Source organism: Strix uralensis, chromosome 1 (assembly GCF_047716275.1).
Source record: "Strix uralensis isolate ZFMK-TIS-50842 chromosome 1, bStrUra1, whole genome shotgun sequence".
Classification (NCBI taxonomy): Eukaryota; Metazoa; Chordata; class Aves; order Strigiformes; family Strigidae; genus Strix; species Strix uralensis.
The window spans coordinates 168,921,317-168,939,942 of NC_133972.1; the positions used below are offsets into that span (position 1 = coordinate 168,921,317).

Sequence of the window (18,626 nt, forward strand, 5' to 3'; positions counted from 1 at the left end):
CCTGATGGGTTAAACCATGACAACTCTGCATTTTGCTTCAGGACCAAAGTAGTTCCCTCCTTCTCAGTACTCTTTATCTCATGTGATGACAAGATGGGACGCAAAGTAAATTGCCAGAAAAGACCTTTACTTCCCCTCACCTGTTCTAAATATTAGAGGATATTGACCTCCAGCCCTGTTTTATTTGAAGGAGTTTTGAATTATTTTCTTGTCATTACGAATCAGAGAACATAAATCACACCTAGACCCCATGGCAGCTAGTATTATACTGCTGCATGGTTAAATCAGATGATGCTGCAAAGGAAAAATTCAACAGAGCCTCATCCAGTACTGACTCATGCATACCTCCTTCTAGCCATGTTATGAATTATGCTAATGCACAGAGGCCACAGATGAGATTAGAGTCCAATCGTCCTAAATGCCTTATAAAACAACAGGGGAAAAAAATGTAAATGCTCTTAGTTGCTTTTAGACTAAAGAGGAAAAACAGCCAAGGAAAAGAGAATTTTCACTTTCCTAGAGTTACAGATGGGGAATAGAGAGATTAATACTAATCAAAATTTCTGAACCTCTTCCCAAAGGTTTTGCTAGTTTTGATCAGACCCCAAGTGTCTTCTCAAGGGAAGGAGCCTGTGTCAGAGGCTGGCTCTAAACCCCAATCTCCAGAATTCTAGCCCAGGACCAGAAAACTTGAAATTAAATTATCTTCTCTGTTTCTCCTATACATTAAGAGAATGAACTTTGAAGAGATATCTCCTCTGCCTTTCAACAGACATTTTTGTGTCCTTTACCTGATCAGAGGCTGGTGTAATGCTACCAGTGATGCATGCACCGTGACAGATATCACTGACAGGTGGAAATAGTCAAACATGACAGGAACATGGTGGTGCAGACCTCTCCGGGGGTGGAAATGAAGACACAGTGTGCGGCTGCTGATCATGGGGATCGCTGGAACATCTCTCAGCCTGGAAGAGAAAGAGGTTTACAAGGGTTAGTGAAAGTTTGAATTGGCACAGCCTATAACATGCTACAGGCAGCAGACTGGGAGATGACTTAAGGTGAATTTTTATCACTTCCCAGCTTCATAAGGGTTTACATAACTGATAAGTATCTTGTGTTGTACTTGTGCCTACCATAAATGTAAATATAAATTAAAAAAAAAAAAAAAGATGTATAGATATATATAAATATACTGTATAAAAGAAAAATAGATGTGATGCAATTCTGGTTTCCCCTGGTGATTGTCCTTGATGTTCACCTATTTACTGGTTCTGGGGACATCAAGAACTAAGTAGCAGAAGGAAATGTATTTAGCAGACTGATCAGCTTATGTGAGTGTTCATAGCCAGGACAGCTCACTACTTGTGATTTTCATTGTAAGAACTATCAACTCAGGCAATCTGTGAGACTTAGAATCAGTCCTGTGTCAGAAAGAGCTGAAAATATTCAGATTACCTTTCCAGATAGCTGATCTTCTGAAAAAACTTTTTTCAAGAGGCAAAAAAATAAGAGTAGGTGAAGTAAGTGCAGAGAAACAATGTAAGTTGGACTGGCTTCTCTTTTTTTCAGTAAAGAAAAACCAAGACTTTAACTTAAAGTTTGACTATAACTATTCCAGAATAACTTTCCCAGTGTGCAGTCAACCACAGAACATCTGAATCACCTATAGGGCAGGAGACTGAGATGTAAACCTAGAGCACGCCTAACCACATCCTCCCAATGCAAGTGAAACTCACTTCTAAAGAATTGTTTCTACAGCATTAAAGACTCTTCTGAAGCCAATTGTTTCCCAGAGGTAAGAAAACCTATGATGAGATGGTTGAGTATGGTGCATGGTTAGTCCCAAGAAGTCTTTCAATGATATTTGCAGAATATCCTTTTCTAAAAATCACTGCTTTTGTTTATAGTAAATTAGATTAATCATTCAGATGATAATAGAAACTAAAGTATGTGTTAGAGCACAATTTCATAACTTGAATATTTCAATTCTTTTTATTCTTGGCTATCACTTAATGTTTGTTTATCTCTCTTCTAGGCCCATCAGCATCACAGATGATGATGACTGATGGTCCAGTCCCACCTGCCTGAGAGAATAAGTTTTTGCTTTTTATATCTTGAAGATAAAGGAAGCATGTTCTTGAAACTGTTTAGGTGCCCTATGCATATGAATAAAATCACATGGAGACAGCTCAGATGATTTTTTTCATCCCCTCCCACCCCCCATAAATGCTGCTGAAGTCATTGGAAGCCTTTTCTGTGATTCAGTGAGGCTGAATAATGTCTGGGATCACACTTTCTGCTGTATCTCAGGAAGGGGTTCTACTCCCACTTCACCCAAGATTATGGAATCAAATACAGTTGGAAGAAATTAAATTCAATGGGAAGACTCTTTCCTCCTCAAATATAGAGACAGCTTTGGTTCTTAACACAAGAAAAGTGCTTAGCATGTTCATACACCCGTCTTCAGCCAGAAAATACTTAGTTGTCTCCTGAGATAAATTAATTCCTGAACCACAGCTCCTGCTCACATGGAGGTCAGTGATGATATTCCCTTTGACTTTAACAGCAGCAGAGATAGAGAAACACTTAACACCTTTGAAAACCTCACACGTAAAGGAGAAAAAATGATGTTCTTTTAAAGACAAGTATGAGATACACTCTTCAAATAGAGAGAAGAAACAGCAAGACTTCAACACTGAGGCAAAGGAAAGACTTTTCAAAGCTATCCCTTTTTGCAAAGGACTCTCACTTCATCAAAGTAATTTCCCAATTGAACAAACCCCTGTATTACCAATTGAGCTTTAAACCAGCACTTACTGTTGTTCACTATCAGTAAAGTGCAGGTCCAGTTTGAGCTGAAAATCTGCCTCAGTCAATGCATCTTCCACCTACAAAAAGAGAAAGGCAAGGTTACTTTTATAAGTTGGTACCTACAACATTGAAGGCAAAAGTGGGTGCATTTGTCTGATAAGAGCAAAGACAAAAATATGCAGCAACAGCAGGACCCTGCCACAGTGGCAGAAAGGAGCAAATGTGACAGTAAGTCGAGGTAATTGCTGAAGGTGTCAGAGAGAACCAGAGCAGTCAGAGGTATTATCTGCTCCCGGGTGTCCTGTCATGTCAAAAAAATCACTCCAGACAAGAATAACCAGAGCACGTACAGCATTCGTTGGATACTTGTTCTTTGCACACTGAGAGTCAGCGGAGTATTTCTGACACTGCACCCCCTCATTGAGTGAGTACTCATTTGGGTTATCTTGTCAGATGAATGAGAACAAGGACTAGGTTTTCTTGGTTGAGAAATAGCCATGAATCCTGCTCATTACCTACTTGTAACTAACACAAGGTCCAAAGTTACAACTAAAAATAATCAGAAATGCCTCAAATAATTCTGACGATTTCCGATCCCTCATCATTAGCCTTTTAGTTTGTTTCTCAGCAAACTAAGTCTTTCCTGCCTCCCAGTCCTTCTTTGTAGCCCTTGACAGATTTTCATGGAGGAAGTTTGTCATTGATTCTCATCTAGACCATTTTCTTTGTAAAATTCAAAGGCTTTTGTTGCTTTTAAAGCTTCAATTAATGGAAGTTTAACTGTTCACTTTGTTGCAGGGTGCTGAGCATGTTTACACATGGTAGGATTCAGCTTGTCAAAAACACTGAAGATATCATGTGTGATCACAAGCTGGCTCACTGGTACCTTCACCTAATAGGTCCCACCTGCAAGATTACCCTTTTATTGTCAATAAAATACTTTAATTGGATTTTCTGAAACAGTACATGAAAAGCGCTGTCAGTTCATTACCTTCACCTGGAAAGGACTGCATTGGATAACACATTCCAGTTTGGCACAGTTAAAGCAACTATAATCAATTGAAATAAATAAATTAAAACTGAAGAATGATTAAGCTGCCCAGCACTTTCTCCTTTGTTCCTTTGAAATGTCTTTTCTTCCCCAGCAATGTAACTTTAGTAGAATAAAAAAGTTTTTGTTTTTATCAACCTAAATTGAAAAATGAACAAAATTTACTAAATTTATTACCAAACTAGTATTTTTCTGTGAGTGTAAGCATCCTTTGTTGTATACCAGAGTACAACAGGGAATGCACAGGAATGCAGGTAGAAAAGTAGAGCTGTTCAGTGGGGACAGGGTATTATAAATACAACTTCTTTTTTACCCAGCTTTTGCTACAAAAAAGGTGAGGTGAGACATCTGGGTTCTGTCTTTTGTCAGTGGGAAGCAACAAGCAGATGCATACAGTGAGCTGACCCATCCTGAGGTACACATCCGAAAAGGGCAGTTCATTTCTTCTTGTGCCTGTCTCTTTCCATTGACAATAGATAGAGCCTAGAGAAATACCTTGGTCTAGATACACTTGAATTTTAGATGGCTTAAATTAGGCAAGATGAAGTCTACTTTCTTGAGATGATTAGCACCTTCTTAACAACAGACTATACCAAAAATGCATTGAAAGCAATGTCAGAGGCACCTAGCCTGCTCTGACAGGTGTTATTCATAAGATATATAACATAAACCATGTTTAGCTACGTTTTCTAAAGGTGAAACTCCATCTACAGTGTACCTTTTTCTGTTGAAGCAAGAAAATTGAGAGTCAAGGATTGATTGTACTTTGACAAAATTATTGAAGACGTAAAATTTAAAACCTTCTGAAGTAATATGGTATTTCTTCCAGCATGACCACAGGCACAGAGATGTGAAGAGAAAATTCTAGCTTCTGTTTACTGAAAATGTGCTTTCTCTTTTGTGTTTGTCTCAAAACACCTGGAAGTATGTCTTTCAGAAAAAAAGACTTTTCCTTCTTAATGAGTTGTTGTCTCTAAAAATCACAGTTGCTGGCAGTTGCAAAGGAAATAATCATTATTGAAACTACATTCTGAATTTAAATTAAGAATTCAACTCAAGTATAGTGCTTCAGACAAAGCAAATCTCATCCTCCAACAGAGGGGATGAAATTTTGGGTCTGTGCCTAATACTGATGAGCACCTGCAACTGTCACTGAAATCTGAGTCTCTGTTTAAAACAAGTTCAATAGCTAGTGACACTAGCTCAAAACACCTTGAGGCAATGAACAGATGTCTGAGAGACTCAGAGATATTCATCACTGCATGGGGTCATGCATTAACATGCAAGTATAGGATATTTTTAATTCCAAAACTGTATTGAAATCAGACTGCTCTGAATAGTGTAAAAACCCACATAGAATCAAATCACAATTCTCACTACAGAGATTATATGTTTTCTTTTTCATATTGGAGATATAAACATTAAGACAAGTAAAAACTGGACTCTTTGAAAGTTGTTCAAAAATCACTGGACTCTTCATGAGAAAATATCATTAAAAGGCTTATGCACATGTTGAGATACAACAGAATTACTCACAGTATTACATGACACAAGTTACTATATAGCTTTGATACCTGCTGGACTTCCCTGTGTCATACTTTTTTTAAAATTTATTAGAACAACAGGTGCATAAGATCCTTTACATGGGGAAAAACAAAATGGCCTTGCCATAACTCATACAGAAGAGGCACTGAAATGTCTATCATTCCTCAGTCTCCTGTATGAAATAATATCATCCTTAAATGAAATACTGGTTGTTTATTTTAGCACTACCGGCACTATTTTAGTGTTTTCCACAATTATCATTTACAGACTATATAATTTTCCAAAGGTTTGATAGACTATCAGATTTATTTTATTTTTTTTTTTGTCTCCTGAAGACAAGTTTTAAATTTTCACACCAACCTACTTAAGAAATTAGCCTGAAAAATTTCTCTGGAATATAATTAGCATTTGACTGGCTAAGCCAAGGAGGATCCTCCCAGATATTCTGTGAGTGGTCTTCCAGTGTTTTTTATGAAGTTCTTTGATCTCTCAGGTGTGTTAATGATTAAAACTGCAACTCATGAAAGATAAAATAAAGATCTGTGTTTGTGGAATTACATTCATATTAAACAAGGAATATTATTCATTTCTGTAATATTACATACACCCCAATGAAAGTAAGGGAAATTCAGAGCATCTGCTTCTGGGAAATATTATTACATTTCACATGCTGATCTTATCTCTAGTCAAAAATAAAATAAGTAAAGACAGTTCTGAACAGAAATTTCGTAAGCTTTCTTTGAAAGAGTACATGTATTTCATTCTTTTTTTTCACCTTAAAATCAAACAAGACTGAAAGTAATTTTGTAATTTCTCATTTGATTAATTCTTCATTGTTTGCATCAGCTTAATATTACTCTGCATTTTCTCATAACATCATTTTGTGTCTTGTGGAAAGTAAGTCTGCAAATTCAGTATCCTGTTCTCCTTTGCTGGGGTGTGTCTACATTTCCCCCTAGTGCTCCTGCCTGGGGCCTCATACCTTGTGCAAAAAGACTCCATATTCATCTGTGAGCACACACAATTTTCTAGAAGGTGCTGTCCAGAGTTCAGGCAGTTTTCTAATGTCTGCCTCTCTTGCTAAAAGACTGCACTGATAGGGAGATGCATTTTATTAAACATTGTTTGGAATCTGTATTATAGAAAGTATTTGTATATGAAAAGTATAAGTATTTTATACAATAAAAAATAAATACAAAGCAAAGCTCTAATTTCTGTTGAACCAGCCTGGAATCAAGTGCATCATTTCAGTTTCAAATTAAATTTTTTGGGGTTTACATTTACATCTTTGGTTTAGCTTTTAATAGCTGTGATAATACTTATAACTGAAGTTTCCAGCATTCTTGTGATGTACTTCCATAATATTTAACCATTTTGCTAGAATGTCAGACTGAATGATCTGGATGTCCCATCTCACTTAAATTTCTCTGGAAATTACAAAATCTAATATACTGTGATATCCCAGCTTGCCTTACTGTCCTCTCCCTGCTACTAAATTGTCCCTGAGTGGAGCCAGCAAGCCAGGAGACAGACAAGTTACCTGTTTTATTGCTTGATGAAAGAGGCAGATCTCCTTCTTTAATAACAATGAAAGCAAAAGCTTATGAAAATAAATTAGACTTCATTGTAACACTAAAGGCTGTCTCAGCCTGCAATATTGTTTCCTATGATTTCAAAGGATGCTGCATTCTGGGATAATATAGAAAAAGGCATCTAATAAATCAGAGAATTTTAAAGCACTATTTATATGGTGAAAGGTATGCTCAGTGCCACTTCCAGGTGGATAATTGAGGCTTCCTCCATTTAATGACAGACAAAAAAGATGTATTTTCATATTTAAACTTATCTAGGGTTATGCAAGAGGAGGAGAAAAAAAGAAGAAAAAAAAAACAGTAGCAAATAATCTAATCTGGACATGTATATTGTTTTTTGTTGTTTGTTTTTTTTATCTCAGCAACCTATCTCATCAACAAAACTACTGAACTACCCTAGCACCATGAGGAGAAAGCATATTGCTCCCTTGCCGTAATATTTGATAATTCCAGCTCTGACAGCAGAAACTACATGGAGTATGTGAACTCTACTTTCATTACCCAGTCTAACTTCCTTGTCTATTTATCATTACTTCCATTTACAGAAAAAGCAGCAAACAGATCCTTCACCCTCAACCAAAAAAGCTCATGACAGCACACAGTTGACACCAAAAGGACTCACATCTGTTGTGTGTTAAATAAGTTAACAAGTTATGAATAGAGACAATATTTAAAACATTTTACAAATCTCTAGGTGTTTTGCAAACACCACATTGCAAGGATCATAGCCAACATATGAGATTATGTTAACCAACTCTCCACAATTGTTGTGGATATAGTAGGTACCTGGTGAGAATGGTCCCCAGTGGAGTGGCACACTTTGGTCACTCCCATATTTATATCAAATTTGTAAAGTTGTGGAGGACAAGACATCAGAGCATGAAAAAGAGGCCTGGGAGCATTAAGCAGAAGTGAATTGTGCTAATCATTTTCTCAACACACAAAAAAGTTTTACAGACCTTTAGTTTTTGCATTTGATTCTTCAGAGTGTCTTCAGCAGCTCATCTGGGACCAACAGACCTGTTTATCCTCTTATTCTACACCCATGAAAACCCAAAGCAACTTCATTATACAGAGATAAAGGCATTTTCTCTGTGCAAAACCATTCTTTATGTACAGAATTGGGCAGCTGTCCTTTTCCCAAGGGCTCTCCTATGAAAAGACAAGTGTGATGCACACAGCACATCAGGAGTCAGAATGAGTTTTAGCTGTAAGGAATCTTGTGGGATTTTTTTTTTTCATTTTGTGAGATGCACAACTTTCCTGAATATTAATGCAAAAATCATCAGAAATCATCCCTGCTCAACACAGCGGAAACTGCTATAATTTGAGGGGAGGGACTTTTAATCAGAGATATTCCACTGAGGAAAGATAAAATTAATATTCAATTAAGCATGTTGGAACATTTTACTAATGAATATTGATAAACCTGCATTTAGTAATTTTTCATGTAAGCACAAAACAACAGTTCTAGAGAGGAATAAATTGATGACACTATGTAAAAAAAAAAAAAATCAAAACACTAAGAAAAATGTGGGAGGGAATGGGAAGCATGTGAAATAAGCTTAAATTAGGTTCTCTAGCTGTTTTAATTTAGTTCTATATATAACCCATGTATATATGGGTTGAAATAGGACGAAACAGAAATTTTAAATCTCTTCATGTTCAAATAAAAAGTTATACAAGGAAGGACACGTGAGCATCTCTGGCCCCAAGTTCAACACACAGCATTTGATTCACACTGGCTGCATAACATGTTCTTGATGACATGTTGATTTTGCAAAAACAGCTGATGTTATGTGTCTCTCATTATCACTGAGAGAAAGTACCAATGCCATATATTTTGTACCAGTCTTTGGGCTGGCAACGCACAGCGATGACATATTGGGACAGGCCTGAGTACCATTCTACTATGAGACTTTCTCCCCTTTCTCTTTAAGGGTCCAGTAAAACAGTACTCTCCATACTCATAAGATTGCTCCTCTTTTAGCTTCTGGGAACAGGAGTTATCACTGGAAGACATTAGACATCAGTAAGAGGAAGCCCTACAAGATAGGTGGTTCAGATCATGTACTTCTGTGGGCGCTTATGTTGGCTGGAGGAGTGGATGCTGAATGGGGACAAGGATCTCAGCATGAACTCATCCTAGCTGAGACATGACAGAGAGCAAAGAGGTTGTGCATGGACTACAGGGAGAGTATGCTCCAGCAACTCTGCCATGCACTTCTGCAATCAGGAGCACTAAGAAGAAGGCTGAGGAGACCTCTGAGTGGTGGAAAGGGACTGTGTAGGTTGGTCACAGTACTGTCATGTAGCAAAAACCAGCCACAAGGAGAGAGGAGGAGGAGAAGATAGCAGTAATGGATGGTAGGAGTAGAAGGTGGTCCTAGCAAGATTCAGAAGAATCCCAGTTTTCTTAGGTGAGGTTGATCTACCCAGATATGTAGAATGAGTGGTCTAGTGCACAAATGACAAATTATGGATGATACACTTGAGTTTCTGATCTACTGATTTACCAGTATATGTCAACATCTTATTCCACTGGAAAGCCAAGGTGTAGACTACTCTTCATAACAGGCACAGAGCAAAGGTTCTACCTGACCTAATGCAGATGTTTATAGTGTCAGCATTTACAAATAAACAAATGACCCCAGGTACCCTTGTCAGCATAAGTAATGATGGGTACAAGACAGTCAATCTCCTTCTAATGCAGATGCTGGTATTTGGTCAGATAAATCATGCCTTTACCTCCACCAGCTAGATTGATGAGACCTATGACAACACAGGGACCCCATAACAGCTTCTCAGTTGGAGATATCTGTGCAATGAACACCTAAAGTTAGGTAAAAGGAATTCTAGTCTTCATGGTTTTTATGTGCATCCCAAGACAACTCACCCTTTCGCCATCCAGAAGCAGGTGCACTCTGAAGTTCATTGATTCATTAAGAATGATCTCTTCGTTTCTGTACAAAATCTGAAATATTCTGCTGTAAATGTTGTTTTCATGAACGCAGGCTGAGCAAAGGCTGGAATCACCTGCACAAAACACAGACAGACTCCTGGTGTGATTTCTGTAAGGAGACTATTTTTTCTCCGAAGTTTTCACTTCAGGATTATCTAGGCCAGTTGTATTAGTACTTGTAGTTAAACACTTGCATTCTTGATAATTAATGGTAATGGAGCAGATTGTTTTGGGTTGCAGGTTCCCAAATATGGTATTTAAAGAAAATAAATGTTAAACTGTAGGCAGGCTGGATTTCAAAATGAGAATAGCTGACCCTGTGACAGCACTTACCCTATTAACTTTATTTCTAATGAAAGCTAAAGCATCAAATGTTTTCTGGGGAGGTTTGCTACCCAGCACCATGAGGACTGTCCGTGTTCACCTGTGAAATTTCATATTTTATCTGAAATGAGCATCTTTCAGAAGAGGAAGTTTTCTTGTCATCTCTGGTGCTCCCAGGAGTTACTACCTGGGAGGAGGGACAATAGCCAATAGCAGATCTTAAATGTAGAGTCTGGAAGTGTAGAGGTATCTTAAGTTAAAATACAGAAAAAGAAAAAAGTAGCCATTTTTTCAAGATGCCAAAAGTCCTGCAGGGCCTTGACCCATGTGAAAGCTGCCAGTTTGGCCCATACAATTGGGATTAATCTGGAGAACTCAAGAACCAAAACTCTAAGCTTCTCCACATTGAATTCAGACAGTCAACAGATTCATCTGTGTGCTGATGTATCACATCACCACAAATGACCTTCAGACAAACTCAGGTGGGATTTGTCCTTCCCAACTTTTAGGTACCTTCAGTGTATGTATTTTGCTTGGTTACAGTGGAGCCTACAGTATTTAAGATATCATTCATCTGACAAAAAAAAAAGAAACGCATACTTTAGATCGAGGCAAATTTTTCTTGAAGCCCACTGCTTATTGAGTAATTTTCTTTCACTAACAGGAAAACAATGTAATGTGCTCAGCTGTACAAACCCACATTGGAGGCAACAACATGTACTACAGTGAATTCCTTCCAGAGGAGACTACAATGACCATGTGACTATTTAATGAACCAGGCACCTGGGTCAGATAGTTTTAAGTTGTGTCTTGGCTGTTAGTCAGAATCCCCTGCTAATTCTACTTTTATAGCTCCTGAGCAACAACTTCTTTCAAAATTTACTCAGAGCTAGTCCCTTTCCATCCTTCAGTGCTGTAGGAATCTGAGCTTTTGAAATATAGTCCTCTAGCAAATGGTATTTTGGAACTCTCCTGAGAAGGTGTGCTTAAAGCAAGTGTACCAGTATCAGTCCTTCAAAGAGAGACAGATCTGTGATCATTATCAGGAAGCCAGAAGGTACCTGATTTTTACAAAGAATAGTTTTTCAGAAGGTAGTTATTGGAATTTGGGCCTTTGTAGAATTGCTTTGAGTCCATGAGCTGTGGTGAGATAAAAGTCCAGGTCAGAAAGTCTTAGGAACTGCTGGTTTGTCAAGAGTTTCAAATCAGGACAGGTCTATTCTGCTGTGTTAAAGCTACTGCTTTGCTTTTCAGTGCAGAAACCATACATAATTTGCAATCAGAAGTCAGTGAGTCAAGACTGACAGAGGACTAAGGATTTCCCGAGATAAAGTTTGGTTAGGGGGAAAAAAATAAAAGAAGAGAAAGGACTTTAAGGAAAAAAAAGTACTAAAGGCCCCAGTAGACAAGTAAATGGAGTTTTGTCATTATAATGATTAGTTTTTGTGGCGCCGGTCTGCTAAAACTAGAATATTGCAAAGAAGTACCTCCTCAAAAAAAAAGAAAAAGAAAAAAATCATGTGGGGCAGGAGGAAGAGTTGATTAAATACCAATTAGACCAATAAGACTTGAGCTAATTAATTAGCAGACCATAGTGTGGTCGTCCAGACTACATTCAAATAATTTTCCTATTACTGACTTTTACCAAGCACACCCAGGAACAACCTAAGTGTTTCACCCGGCTATTGTCTTCCCATCATACATCCTGCACATTAGTTATGCATAAGTCCAGGCAGCCTAGATAAATACACATTTATTTCTTTGTGCTGCACCAGTTAGGCTAGAATGTTTCAGCCTGATTAGCTCTTCAAAAGCATGCAGTCATATTTATTTTAATTTAAACCTCATCATATTAGAGACATGGCAAAAATCATATTAGAGGTATAATGCATTCTTATTCCTAGCTGGCAGACAAAGGAAGCTTTATGTTATTTGATTTGGATATTGATATACAGGTACTCTTCTAGGGTGGAAAGTTTAATGTCATTTTCTTTTCAAACACACTCCTGCACAGACCACTCCTACTGTGTAATTGCTTTAGGAGCTAGTTTCCAAGGTGGCATAAAGAATCATTTCTCTTGTTGGAAAGGTCGAAGTCAAAGACATGCTACAATGTTGAGGGTTGACTCAAATCAGTGTGAGTGAATACGATACTACAGGGCCAAAAATTGCTCATTTTTAAGCAGAGAGAGCTCCTTTGCAGAGATTTGGCAGAGAACTACAGCAGATGAGTGCCTGATCATCTCCTAAATACAACCTATCCCTGACTATTTCAATGACCACAGCCTGCTTCTTTCTCTCTTAAAGTATGACATAAGGCTGTGGCAGGAGTTTTCTCAGAGGAGTGCTGGCAGCATGAAGATGTCTTAGTAATGCTCACAGCAATGCAGGCATCCTGCCTCTCAAAGCAAAGGGGAACAACAACATCTCCACAGATATTGCCCTTCAGGCAGCAGCACTCACTGACATATTCTGTGCTTTAAGGTACAGAGAGGACCAGGCTGTATACTGTACTTGAGCTTCTTGCACTAACAAGTGGTACTGGCACCAAACATACTCTTCCTTAGTCTACTCCATGAAAACATCATCATCCTGGTAACTTTTACAAACTTCCCCTTGTTCCTGGGATACCTTTTGACACTCATGTCTCTCTAAACCCACAGCAAGGAACTGATGGATAAGTGACCTGTAAACAAATTTGTTACTTATCTTCAGCCTAATTTAGTGAGAATAGAAACTATATTGTTCTGATGACCACTTCCAGTAGGAAGGCACTGGGGGCATGGTGGTGGGTGTCTGTGGCAGATGTACAAAAGCCCCTGAAGAATGGAATAAAAAAATTTAGAATAGACTTAGAATAGAGTAGAGTAGAGTAGAGTAGAATAGAATAGAATAGAATAGAATAGAATAGAATAGAATAGAATAGAATAGAATAGAATAGAATAGAATAGAATAGAATAGAATAGAATAGAATAGAATAGAATAGAATAGAATAGAATAGAATAGGTTTTGCATAATGCCTCAGAGCATATAATGAGAATTGGGATAGGAAGTGGAAAGAAGTAAGCAATGGATAAGAAAATCTGGTTTAACATATTCAGGAAAAAGCACTGGAACCTGAAGGACACCACCAAAAATCATAAAACCCTGCAGAGACATGTGACATCTGATCAAACTCACTTAACCATAGCTTGGCTGTTGGTAGTAGGTTTAATCTGATAAAGTTGAAAATGAAATCAACTTTAGTTGACTAATGTGCTACTCTATTTGTGTTTTGAAAGGATGTGATATGTCAGAATAGCTTGCCCTTCTACCTGAAGGACCCACTGGTACATCAACTGAAAGTATTGCCTGGCCAGACTGGCAGCATCCCTCAGCTGGTGCAAAGCTGATTTTTGCTGATTTTCAAATGTTTTCATTTGTGTTATTTGCTCCGGCAGCACCCTCACACCGCTTCCGTTTATGTGAGGAGAGGAAGACATTTCTAGGGAAAAGTAATCAAAGTTGTTGATAATATTCTGCAGTTCACAACTGTTCCCCCAACCTTTCTAAGATCCTAATAAACACACCAGATAGATCAGCACTCCTTCTCCCAAACTCACTGGCCAGTTATTCCAATAGTCCTCTCCAGATATCCCACTTTCTTCATTTGTCAATAGCATTCCTCCTTTGCTTTCACCATGCATAAATTATCTCCCTTCTTTCCTTTAAATCTCCTTTATTTGAACCTTCCTTTACTCACTTTTATTTCGTTTTAACCTCTATAAAAATAGTTTGAGAAGTTTCATAGTTGTTCTATATCAATAACATTTCCAGGGAGCAAACAAACAATGAACTCACCTTGGCAGAATCAACTGTCAATGACACATGCATATCTCGCCCTCTGATTTCTATCTAGGAGAGAGTTTGAAACGGCAATATCTTGGTGTAGCTAAGACTTGATGATGAATGATTTTCCCAAAGTCACCTAAGTCATATGAACCCTTGCTATTTGCAAAGCAGTAGGACTGGACAGTTTTTATACCCTCTGCAATCTGTTTGGCGTGTAAGTGATTAGCATGCTCTAATCTCCACAGCTAGATTCCTTCCATAATTACATTTTCAATTGTGCTTTCTCCTGAGGTCTATAACTGCCAAAGAAAACTGGAATAAATGTCAACCAACAAACCTTTTCAAGGATGGTAGGCATCCCAGTCTGAGGCCCAGATTTGCCCAAGAGTATTGGTGTAATCTCACCTTTGAGAAATGCTGGAGTTTTGTTCATATTTATTTTTTCAGGCCTTTAAAACACGTAAATGCCTAATCGTACAGCCCCTAACTCGGAAATCTTGCATGAGGTAATGTTCCTATGATAGAAGGGTACCTTCAAAGCCATGAGTGAAAGGCAGTATGTTTTAGAGAGTTTCTGAAGAAAAAACAACAGTTAGAAAGGAAGAGGTTCTCCATTGTAATAATACAGAGACTATGCACAGCAAGTGTGATCACCATTACATCACTTCGCATTACTTTTTAACTCTGCTTCCAACAGGTACCAGAAACATGAAGAAAGCCTTGGAATTAGGTCCTTGGTTTATTTTAAAATTGACTACCTTGTTAAGAATAACTTTAAATAATGTTAAATTGCGCTACACAACAAGTAGCATGAGACCCAAATGAAACACGAAAAACTCTCCAGAGGAGAACTCCTTCACAGCAAATTTTCTCCTATACAACTTTTCTTTTAAACTTGCAGGATTTGACTACATCTTTGCTGAAAATGACAGGGGAAAACATCCTACTTACACCCCTCCATTACCTCTTCTTTTAGTATACTTCAACTTCTGAGTTTGACAAAGAAAGAGCAGAGATAGTATTTACCCTGAATCTGTCCTTTATTCAGTAGCCCAGAGAAGTAAGATTAATTACTACTTTTTGAAAATAAGGAAGGAGGAAATGTGACGATTCAGTCCTGTCACTCTGCTGCTGGAGAGATTACATTGTTTCCTATCACGCACACAAGGCAGAGAACAAAGTCATATCTTTTTATGCTAAAAATAAAATTACAACTCCAGGGAATATGGCCTTTTAGAAAGATGACTTCAGGTTTACATCCTGCTTTCTCCAGAATTATCTCTACGGTTTATTGAGCATTGTGTGAGAGGTCTAATATGAACAGGGAGTGATTATAGTCAGGAAAAAATCCATATGGAAAACATATCTAACTTCAGATCTAGCCTCTTTAATGCTTTTACGACTATAGCACTGGAAACAAGGTAATTACTCAATTCGTGGCAACTTCTTGAATCTCCCTTGCTGTCTGAGAAAAGCAGAGTTATTATTCTGCTGTTCAGATAATAGAAAAGCAGTGTTCTGCTAAGTTTTGTTTTAATGAAAGAGATGCTCTTCTATAACATGGGGAAATCAAGATGCTGCAGTTGTAAACGGAGCCTTACTGTAAATATTTCTTTATGAATAACAGTTCACACTTAAACATTTGTATTTCAGATTAATTCAGAGCCACAAAAAGCATATCATAGTGTCTATACTTGGGTTCACACAGAAGAAAATCTCAGAGACATATGATACCTTTAAATGTAGATGGTTCATTCTCCCAGGTCACTCGTGCACAGACAGATGAAGGGCATTGCAACACACTCACTTGAGAAAGATCTGTGAGCGTTTTGAAACCTTCCTACCCACAGACCTTATGTTACTACCCACGCAGACATGTTGTGTCAGCGGTTCATGTGATCTTTCCTAATCTGCTTCAGCGGAAAGTCAACTGTTGGTAAATCACAGCAAAAGGCAGTTTAAACTGAGCTAGATGTCCTTAGCCTGAAACGAATTGGAAGCAATCATATAGTCTATTAACATAGGTGAATGGGAGGGAGATAATAAATGGTATAGATAGTATTGCCTTTAAAATATCAGTCTGGACTAGCTGTAGCCCACCTACCGGTAATCCGAGTGATCTCCACAGCACATATCATTCTGGTTGCTAGTCATAAACATAACCCAAATCTATTTAGTGGATGACTATCTCCCTCATCCATGCAAGATATACATTTCCAGCTGTCCTGTCTCTCAGTCTTCTGCATCTGAAATTCCCACTAGCCTCACAAGGAGACTTGGTTCTTGTTCAGAGTCCCTACAAAATATGGATTTTCTAATTTCTAAGTAATTTCCTTGCCATCTAATTTATTCTACTATTGCCAAAATTCTTAAACACTTGCAGGCCATACTAATTTTTCTGGTTTTAAGAGAGAATTAAGACATGTGGGTATTCCTCGAATGAACAGTATGCCATCTTGATAGAATCTAAGCACTGTACTGCAAAATATAACCAAAGGAGACCATAAAATCTTGTACAAATATCCCTGTTTATCTAACATTCTTTTTTTTCATTTACCATCTGTTGGAGCCATATGCCTTCTTAAATAAGAGCTAATTATAGGTCTTCATTGCAACTAATCAAATAGTGGTAACTGTTGCAAACTTCAGCTGGAAATTCCATTTCTTCTTTATAAAAATTCCCCCCCAAACCAGACACTGGTTGCCTTTCTCTGGTTTTCTGGACTTGGGTACACAGTAGTTACAGTTGATGCACACATGTCTGTGTTAACATACGGGAGAAATTTATAACAAGCTGGAGAAATAATAAGAGCCAAAGTACAGCTCCCGCCAAGTACATTAGAAGGGGTGACTTTGGGACAGAAAGTGACTGTGTCAAATAAATATCCACTGACATGTGCTGTAGCAGAGCTCTTGTGTTTTGAGATTTCCTTCACTGCCCCTGTACTGTTGTACTGAATGAAAGAGAGAAAAGAAACAATCCTGTCACAAAATTATCTGGCTTTCAACACTGAAGAACTGAAGCAAAGAAGGATCCAATACTAAAATTAAATTTTGGAAGAGAGATTCCAGCCCATTTAGAGAACAATAAATCACCTAATGAGCTCAGAAAAGACAAGATTTCACTTTCATGTCCAATGGACATTTGTATAAATGTCCATTTGTATAAATGTCAATTTACACCATTCAGGCAAATGTTTTATAACTGCCTCCAGTGTCAATGTCACTCTGCATTGCTGTGAAATGTGAAAGGACTGAAGGATAAAAATTAATTCAGTCCTAAATATGGCAAATGAAGAGTTGAAGTGCCTTTTAAAAACCCCAAACACTAAATGGCTCTTTCAGCATCACAAGACTGTGGCAATTTCAGACTGTCATGCTGACCTTCCAGGATGTTAAGAACTGCTCTGGCAGAAATTACAATTTAAAAAAAAAAAAAAAAAAAAAAAGGGAAAATGGAAATAGTATGTTTAAAGTTAATTCATTCCAGCTATCAAGCAGGTAGTTGTTTCCCATTATAACTGCAACAATCTCTTTGTGTAAATGAGTGGTGCATATTGAAGAAAGAGAACACTTCCATTACTTCCATTTCATTTCAGCTGGTCTCTTCCTCTGGCTACCAATGGGACAATTTCCTTCCACTTTTCTCGCCACTGCTCACATGATGTTTCAACAGCTGGAACACCACAGATTTTTTAAAAATCCAGATATGTAAGAGATTAAATACATATAAAAAATGTGAATATATGTACTTTACAGACACTTCAAGCATGGATATAACATTAGAACCCACCTGTTATTCCCTCAGTGCCACATAGCATATCTGGCATCATCTCAGCAACACAACAGCAACTCAATCAGAAAAGTCCTGAGCTAAAATCACAGACTTTAAGTCAAACTGGAAATTAAAGATTTCCCAGATGAGGCTGTAACACTTTCAAGTCCTCTGATCAATGGTATGGATTAGGAACTAAATGCTCTTCTAATGTACTATTGTGATGCCTGCTGTGTTCAAGAAGGTGATGGATGGAGGTCATACATTTACCAAACTTTTATCTTCAGTGTAATTGCCAGTTGCACTTTACTCCGAGTGTAAATAACTGCACATTAAATATGTAAAACATTTTGTGACAGTCTAATAAAATATCTGACAATAAATCTAATTTGTCAGATATAAGAGGTAGTCCCTAAGATCGCACTGTAAAGTAAAAAGCCTGAGGGTTCAGAGTGAAGGACCTCAGACTCCCGATGGAAGAAGCCGTCACTGCTGGTTAGTGTTTCTGAAAAGCCAGACAAGTTATTTAGGTATTTAAATACAGGTTTCTGGACCCCACTCTGGATCACAAAAGTTAACACACAAAAAAGGCTTCAAGGTCCTATAGTTTTTTTGGTCTTTGTGTATCATACCAGTCAGGAGATCTTTCATAGCCTTTCTATGATCAGTCTTCAGAGTTAAGTTAGATACAAGAGATCTGGTTCCTCAGCTGTAGCAGATGAAGCTGAGGATCTT

At 37.8% G+C, this 18,626-nt stretch overlaps 1 protein-coding gene across 2 annotated transcripts in view; it reads right to left on the reverse strand.

The window, feature by feature from the left end:
* The window catches only part of FAM135B (family with sequence similarity 135 member B), a 250,599-nt gene that overhangs the window by 73,498 nt on the left and 158,475 nt on the right, over positions 1–18,626 (reverse strand). For both annotated transcript variants that reach the window (XM_074888616.1, XM_074888608.1), the window contains 3 exons: positions 9,896–10,035; positions 2,818–2,888; positions 792–965 (listed from right to left, as the gene is read on the reverse strand). In XM_074888616.1, the coding sequence (XP_074744717.1) occupies positions 792–965; positions 2,818–2,888; positions 9,896–10,035 (385 nt within the window). The remainder of the gene's footprint in view (positions 1–791; positions 966–2,817; positions 2,889–9,895; positions 10,036–18,626) is intronic.